The 8586-nt window shown below is 47.1% G+C and overlaps 1 protein-coding gene across 1 annotated transcript; it reads left to right on the forward strand.

The window, feature by feature from the left end:
- The first annotated feature begins 261 nt into the window (after window positions 1-261).
- Window positions 262-4268, forward strand: LOC101272480 (keratin, type I cuticular Ha1-like). Its single transcript, XM_004282777.3, has 7 exons — window positions 262-603; window positions 808-890; window positions 1228-1384; window positions 2405-2566; window positions 2661-2786; window positions 2958-3178; window positions 3833-4268. Exons 1-7 carry the CDS (start codon window positions 262-264, stop codon window positions 3984-3986), a joined length of 1245 nt encoding a protein of 414 aa, XP_004282825.1. The 3' UTR covers window positions 3987-4268.
- Window positions 4269-8586: the final 4318 nt, after the last annotated feature.

Genomic DNA, 8586 nt, shown 5'->3' on the forward strand with positions numbered 1-8586 from the left:
CCTGAAGAGGAGTCCTGACTTAACAAGAAGCCAAGTAAAAACATTTATGGGACAAGGGACTCTTCTGAGGAAGACCAATAACAGATTGAAGGGAAGCGCATTTGAAAAGCAGTGAAGAAGTAAAAAGAAAAAAGACATTACATACTGTGTCCACACCCTCTGGGGATGGGGTATAAATGCTCCCCAGACGCAGGAGACTCCAAAGCTCCTTGGAGAACTTGGACTCTGTCTTCCGCCGGTCACCTCACTCCCTCCAACACCATGCCTTACAGCTGCTCCCTGCCCAGCCTGAGCTGCAGCTGCTTCTCCTGGCCCTGTGTGCCCCGCAGCTGCCACGGCTCCACCCTGCCCTGGTCCTGCAACCTCCCCGTCAACGTGGGCAACAGCGGCTGCCTCTGTGAGGGCTCCTTCAACGGCAACGAGAAGGAGACCATGCAGTTCCTGAACGGCCGGCTGGCCAGCTACCTGGAGAAGGTGCGCCAGCTGGAGCGGGACAACGCAGAGCTGGAGAGCCGCATCCGGGAGCAGAGCCAGCAACAAGATCCCCTTGTGTGCTCCGACTACCAGTCCCACTTCCGGACCATCGAGGAGCTCCAGCAGAAGGTGAGGGGCCTTGTTGTCATCTCTAAGCAGGGCAAGTTTGCTAGTATTCTCAATCTGTGGGAGAGAACTGTGTTTCTTGCATCTATGCCATCGTGATTCTTTCTTCCTCCTTTTATCTTCAAAAGGGCTTTTTAAGCATTTTTAAAGAAGTCGATGGTTTCATATTTATTTTCAATCCTCACTTAGCAACCTCTCATTCCCCAGATCCTTTGCACCAAGGCAGAGAACACTAGGCTGGTAGTGCAGATTGACAATGCCAAGCTGGCCGCAGATGGCTTCAGGACCAAGTGAGTTGTTCAGAATTTACACGGGTCCGCTTCTTTTGTTCAATCTCTAGTGAAAGAAAAGGGGTTTCCATAGCTTACCGAACAGCAGTTCAATCCATCAGTTGCGAAGGATTCTGCAGAGGATTGGGGGGAACCAAGAAAGAAGCCACAAAAGTGGATGAGGACTCAAATCAATTTTTGAATCAATATTGGGTCTTGACTGAGCCTCCAGAACCCTCTGCCTCTTGGGTCTACTCATTGCCGAAAGAGGGAAGAAGAGGTGAATGGGTTTATTCAAGATCATTCTTGTCAGTCTTCAAGGTCTACCAGGTACTGCTCTGACCCTGTCCTTGTGCAGGTATGAGATGGAGCTGGGCTTGCGGCAGCTGGTGGAGTCGGACATAAATGACCTGCGTAGGATCCTGGATGAGCTGACCCTGTGCAAGTCTGACCTGGAGGTCCAGGTGGAGTCCTTGAAGGAGGAGCTGCTCTGCCTCAAGAGCAACCACGAGGAGGTGAGACCAGAAATGAGACCAGCCTCAGCTTCAGGCTGAGGGTGGCTTTAGTGATTTGGGGTGGCAGAATCAGGAATAAGACTCTTTTAAATTTCCTTCAAAAACACCAAAACTTCAGGATAAAGGAAAACATTGAGAGATGAAACCTATCCATGTTCCCAGATAAGCTGTCTTTCACTCAGAACTGTTGCCTCGCTTGAGTTTCCTAGGGCACCTCCATGGGCTTGTGATTGGTTACTGAGTTGTGGGAGGAGTCCCAGCATTGCTTGTGATTGGTTACTGAGTTGTGGGAGGAGTCCCAGCATTGCTCTGATCATGCCATGCAAAGCCATTTCTCTTTCCCCTCAAAGCCAAAATATCAATCCTGGTGAACTGGAGTCTCCACTTTTTCAAAGTCTTGATGACGAATGATCTGGGGTTCCTTCTCTCTCCTGGGAGGGGCCATGCCAAGATCTTACTTGATGGCAAAAATGCTGTGACATACAATCTGAAATTATACAGCCAATTCTTTTTCTTATGAGGTCATCTGCAGACAGTCTGCAAACTGGGAAAGTTGGGCATTCATCCATCCTTGAGTGGCCCCCAAGCAAATCCTTGAGAATTTTTTTTTTTTTGCGGTACGCGGGCCTCTCACTGTTGTGGCCTCTCCGGTTGCAGAGCACAGGCTCCGGACGCGCAGGCTCATCAGCCATGGCTCACGGGCGCAGCCGCTCCGCGGCATGTGGGATCTTCCCAGACCGGGGCACGAACCCGCGTCCCCTGCATCGGCAGGCAGACTCTCAACCACTGCGCCACCAGGGAAGCCCAGGAATTTTTTTTGAATCCAAGTGCCATGACACAGTCATGGTGGGAAGGAGCTGAACACATGGAACGCAGACCACTTTGCCTTCTGTTGTCATAGCCGCTCCACTAAAAGGCTTTTCCGAGGAAATAGACAAACAGGACTTTGACAAGCAGTGCCATTCCTTTGGGTCCACTTTTTATTGAGGATAGTCACTCTTGCATTTTCTACATCCACAGGAAGCCAACTCCCTGCGGAGACAGCTTGGAGACCGCCTTAATGTGGAGGTGGACGCCGTCCCCACCGTGGACCTGAACAATGTGCTCAACGAGACCAGGTCTCACTACGAGGCCCTGGTGGAGAGCAACCACAGGGACGTGCAGGAATGGTTCACCAGGCAGGTGGGCCTCTCAGCACGTGGCCTCTCAGGCCCCTCGGCCCCTCAGGGCCCTTCAGACAGGGTCTGATCCTGCCTTCTCCCCTTTGGTGTTTCAGACCGAGGAGCTGAACGGGCAGGTGGTGTCCAGCTTGGAGCAGCTGCAGTCCTACCAGGCGGAGATCACTGAGCAGAGACGCACGGTCCATGCCCTGGAGGTGGAGTTGCAGACCCAGCACAACCTGGTGGGTATCGTTCAGACTCCTGGTGAGAAGGGGAGGTCGGGGAGTCAGAGGCACCAGGCTGGCCTTTGGGCCGTCCTCTCCTTAACTCTTGGAGCTTGTGACTTCTTTGCATCCTGTGGAGAAGCCCTTTCAGGAGCAGCTCTGTGACCTTCCTTACCTTCCGCACGACAGAGAGACTCTCTGGAGAACACCCTGACGGAGATGGAGGCCCGCTACAGCGCCCAGCTGGCCCAGGTGCAGTGCCTGATCAGCAACGTGGAGTCCCAGCTGGCGGAGATCAGGAGGGACCTGGAGCGGCAGAACCAGGAGTACCGGGTGCTGCTGGATGTCCGGGCCCGGCTGGAGTGTGAGATCAACACGTACCGGGGGCTGCTGGAGAGCGAGGACTGCAAGTGAGTACTCAGCTGCTGGTGTTTGGCGAAGCTATGCACATATAGGCGTACTTCTCAGTTGGACTCCAGGCAAAGATTGCATACCCTGGAGAGGAAATTATGCCTTCACACCAGACATGCTCAAACGGAACTCAGAAAACAATGTGGCTATTATTAAAACATAAAGTGGCAGGAACTGTGTGATGTACAAACTGAAATGGCACAGTCAACTCTTTGCATTCTACTCTGATGATACTGATATGTGATCAGTGATATTTCTTACATCTTAACAATACCGTAATGTGTAGAAGTTACATTTCCACATGCTACCTTATCTGCCCTGTTACCATCAGGCAGGCAGGATCAGTATTCTCCTCATTCTATAGGTGAAGGGACTGGGGCCTGGAGAAGGTAAGTGACTTATCTAAGGTCACCAGCTAGGAATGGACGTTGCTGGGAGCTGAGACTGGAGTTTCTGAGCCTCTGTCCAGCACTTCGGACATGATATGACAGGGAGACCGTTAGCATTGAGAGTGAGCTTTGCAGCACGTGAGCCTGTGACCTTCTCTGTTACAGGTCAGGCCAAGTCCCAGAGAGCAGTCCACACTTGGGGTCTCTCTGGTGTATATTACAAGCTGCCCTCAATTCGCTTTCCATATCATTCTTCTTCTCCAGGCTGCCCTGCAACCCCTGCGCCACGACCAATGCATGTGGTAAGACCATCATGCCCTGCGACTCCAGTGCCTGCACCCCCTGCGCTCCTGCTGCCCGCTTCTCGCCCTGTGTCCCCCGCCCACACTGCGGGCCCTGCAACTCCTACACGTGCTAGAGTCCAGTGGTTGCCAGAGGAGCAAGGAGGCAGGGCCCAGTGTTCCAGAGCTTTGACCGGGCCCTGGTTCATTCCACCAAATGGGCCAGAAAACACAATTGCATGGCTGGAGCTGCCCCAGGGAGGTGGTCAAGAAACTCACCCAACCTACTCCAGATAATTCCCTGCCTACCCTTTCCTTCGTTGGAGACCGTTTCTTCTTAGCTAGCCCAGAGAACCCTCCCACGTGCCAGCAGCCTTCCCTTGTGACCTCTTAATAAACTTGATTTCCTTGGCAAAGCAGATGCCTTTCTCACTGGTATTCATTTGTCTCACCATGACCATCACTTGAGCACTTTATGAAAGGGCCACTTGAAAGCAGAGCCCTATAACAGCTTCACTCTTGGATATGAGAGCCTGGCAGGCAGATGGCTGGCTTGGCATCCTGACCCCACAGGTGAGGCAGGCTGGCAGGAGAGAGGGTAGGGCAGCTGCTGGGTTGCTCCATCTCCCTTTGGCCATTCCTGGATCTTCTTCCTCACCCCTCTTGACCAGGACATCTCCTAGAGCCGATTTTATCCAAATCTAAAGTGAGGAGGCATGAGCTGGGGGCTGGAAAGAGGCTCTGGAAAGCTCATCTTTTCCCAGCAGGAAGTTTTAGGTCCAGCACTGTATTATCTGGGTTACTGCTCGTTCAGGCAGCCTCAGGACCGTGCAGCAAAGGGCCCATCTGGCTTGCGTACTGTGTCCAGGACTTCCTCCTTCCTTCTGATATCCTTCCTGGGGATCGTTATCAGCCTGGGCTACAGCTGCTCATTTCCCCTCCCCGCATCTGGGGCTCAGAGAACCCACCAACTTTTCCTTTAATACTTCCGCCTTCCTCTATTCAATCCAACCAGTGTCTGTTGGATGGCTGCTCTGTGCAGACCCTGGATGGTGGGGAGGGGAGAGGCACATAATGAAAGACACGGTCCTGGCTGCAAGTTATTTATAATTTCTTAAAAGGGATGAAACTAGTCCCCAAGTAGGGCTATTATAAGCCTAGTCCCTGGCACTGTGAACACTCAGGCTGGTGCTGCAGGAAATCTCAGAGCGCTGAAAGTGATATCAGTGTTCATCAAGAATGGGGCTCTTGGGCTTCCCTGGTGGCGCAGTGGTTGGGAGTCCGCCTGCCGCTGCAGGGGACGCGGGTTCGTGCCCCGGTCCGGGAAGATCCCACATGCCGTGGAGCGGCTGGGCCTGTGAGCCATGGCCGCTGGGCCTGGGCGTCCAGAGCCTGTGCTCTGCGGCGGGAAAGCCCACAGCAGTGAGAGGCCCGCGTACCGCAAAAAAAAAAAAAAAAAAAAAAGAATGGGTATTTTTCTTTAACTCTAATGAAGAGCTTCCAGAAAGGAGCACAGTCTTGCCAACACCCTGATTTTTAAAAATTTGAGTAAAATATATATAACATAAATTTACCATTTTATCCATTTTTAGTGTACAATTCAGTAGCATGAAGTATATTCATATTGTGGTGCAACTATCGCCTCTACCCATCTCTAGAACTTTTTCATCATCTCAAACGGAAACTCTGGACTCATTAAACAATAACTTCCCAACCCCCGCTGCCCTGAGCCCCTGGTGACCTCTATTCTATTTTCTGTCTATATGACCTCTATTCTATTTTCTGTCTATTTTCTGTCTATAAAGAAATGTAGGACTTCCCTGGTGGCACAGTGGTTAAGAATCCGCCTGCCAATGCAGGGGACACGGGTTCAAGCCCTGGTCCGGGAAGATCCCACATGCCGCGGAGCAACTAAGCCCACGAGTCACAACTACTGCAGCCCGTGCGCCTAGAGCCCGTGCTCCACAACAAGAGAAGCCACCGCAACGAGAAGCCCACGCTCCACAACGAAGAGTAGCCCACGCTCGCCGCAACTAGAGAAAGTCTGTGTGCAGCAACAAAGACCCAACCCAGCCAAAAAAAAAAAAAAAAAAGAAATGGAATTGTATATTATTTGTCCTTTAGGGTCTGGCTTTTGTCATTGTATAACGTTTTCCAGGTTCATCCATGTTGGAGCATGTATCAGAATTTAGTTCTTTTAAAGATTTAATAATATTCCATTGTATGTATGTAATGCATTTTGTTTGTTCATTCATCATTGATGGGTATTTCGGGGCGTCTCCACCTTTTGGTTATTGTGACATGCTGCTATCAACATGGGTGTACATACATCTTCTGTTCAAATCCCTGCTTTCAATTTGTGTGTGTGCGTGTGTGTTTATGTACCTAGATGTGGAGTTACTGAATCATATGGTAATTCTATGTTTAATTTTTTGAGTAACCTCCATACTGTTTTCCACTGTGGCTGAACCACTTAACATTCCCACAAGCAATGTTCAAGGATTGCAATCTCTCCCCAATACTCATTTTCTGGTTTTTATTCTTTAAGTTGTAGGAGTTCTTTATAAATTCTGGATATGAATCCCTTATTAGGTATATGATTTGACAATATTCTCCCATTCTGTGGGTTGCCTTTTCACTCTTTTCCTTTTGTTATCTGTGCTTTTGGTGTCATCACCAAGAAATCAGTGCCAAATCCAATGTCACGAAGATTTTCTCCTATGTTTTCTTCTAAGAGTTTTATCATTTTAGCTCTGATGTTTAGGTCTATGAGTCATTTTGCAGAAAAACATCACTGAGATTTTTATAGAGATTGCATTGAATCTGTAGATTGCTTTGAGCAATATTGTTACCATAACAACATTAAATCTTCCAATCCATAAACATGGGATGTCTTTCCATTTACATACGTCTTCCTTAGTTTCTTTTGGCAATGTTTTGCAGTTTTTCAGTGTACAAGTCTTTTGCCTCCTTGGTTATGTTTATTCCTAAGTTTTTTATTCCTTTTGATGCTGTTGTAAATATAATTTTCCTTCTAATTTCTTTTTCAGATTGTTCATTCCTAGTGCATAGAAATGCAACTCCATACCTTGATTTTAACCCAGAGAGAGTAAACCCTTGATTTTAGACCTGTGTCAGACTTCTGACTTATAGAAATTTACAATAATACAGTTTTGTTTTACGCCACTAAATTTGAGGTCATTTGTGACAGCAGGAATGGGAAACTAATATAGCTCACATCTACTGAACTCAACTATGGGTTAAGCAAAATACTAGGAGCTTATCTTAATTAATCTTACTAACAATGCTGCAAATTAAATCCATTTTACAGATGAGTAAACTGAGCCTTAGAAACATGCTTGAAATCATAGTTGGTTATTAGCAATTATGGGATTTGAACCATGTTCTCTCTATAGTTATACATAAGATATCACTATAAAGTATGGAGAATATTTAAAAAATTGGAGCAGGATGATACAATGACATGCTTCAAAGTTGTCTTCTACACACAGATTCCAGCTAATTTTTGGGAAATCTCTTTAGGACTTGGTTTTCCAGTCAATTATGAGTTGCAGTCATATAGAAGTGTTTTTTTTGTTTGTTTCTTTAACATCTTTATTAGAGTATAATTGCTTTACAAAGTGTGTTAGTTTCTACTTTATACCAAAGTGAATCAGCTATACAAATACATATATCCCCATATCTCCTCCCTCTTGTGTCTCCCTCCAACCCTCCCTATCCTACCCCTCTCGGTGGTCACAAAGCACCAAGCTGGTCTCCCTGTGCTATGCGGCTGCTTCCCACTAGCTATCTACTTTACATTTGGTAGTATATATAAGTCCATGCCACTCCCTCACTTCGTCCCAGCTTACCCTTCCCCCTCCCTGTGTCCTCAAGTCCATTTTCTACGTCTGCGTCTTTATTCCTGTCCTGCCCTTAGGTTCTTCAGAACATTTTTTTTTTTTCAGATTCCATATATATGTGTTAGCATATGGTATTTGTTTTTCTCTTTCTGACTTACTTCACTCTGTATGACAGACTCTAGGTCCATCCACCTCACTACAAATAACTCAATTTCATCTCTTTTTATGGCTGAGTAATATTCCATTGTATATATGTGCCACATCTTCTTTATCCATTCATCTGTCGATGGACACTTAGTTTGCTTCCATGTCCTGGCTATTGTAAATAGTACTGCAATGAACATTGTGGTACATGACTCTTTTTGAATTATGGTTTTCTCAGGGTATATACCCAGTAGCGGGATTGCTGGGTCATATGGTAGTTATATTTTTAGTTTTTTGAGGAACCTCCGTACTGTTCTCCATAGTGGCTATATCAACTTACATTCTCACCAACAGTGCAAGAGGGTTCCCTTTTCTCCACACCCTCTCCAGCATTTATTGTTTGTAAACTTTTTGAGGATGGCCATTCTGACTGGTGTGAGGTGATACCTCATTGTAGTTTTGATTTGCATTTCTCTAATAATTAGTGATGTTAAGCATCCTTTCATGTATTTGTTGACAATCTGTATATCTTCTTTGGAGAAATGTCTATTTAGGTCTTCTGTCCATTTTTGGATTGGGTTGTGAGTTGTTTTGGTATTGAGCTGCATGAGCTGCTTGTAAATTTTGGAGATTAATACTTTGTCAGTTGCTTTGTTTGCAAATATTTTCTCCCAATCTGAGAGTTGTCTTTTCGTCTTGTTTATGGTTTCCTTTGCTGTGGAAAAGCTTT

This window comes from Orcinus orca, chromosome 19, assembly GCF_937001465.1.
Source record: "Orcinus orca chromosome 19, mOrcOrc1.1, whole genome shotgun sequence".
NCBI classification, from domain to species: domain Eukaryota; kingdom Metazoa; phylum Chordata; class Mammalia; order Artiodactyla; family Delphinidae; genus Orcinus; species Orcinus orca.

Coding starts and splice junctions, on each gene's coding strand:
- LOC101272480 (XM_004282777.3), top strand. CDS start 262: ATGCCTTACAGCTGCTCCCTGCCCAGCCTGAGCTGCAGCTGCTTCTCC. Junction 1,385..2,404: donor TCAAGAGCAACCACGAGGAG/GTGAGACCAGAA, acceptor CTACATCCACAG/GAAGCCAACTCCCTGCGGAG. Junction 3,179..3,832: donor CTGGAGAGCGAGGACTGCAA/GTGAGTACTCAG, acceptor CTTCTTCTCCAG/GCTGCCCTGCAACCCCTGCG.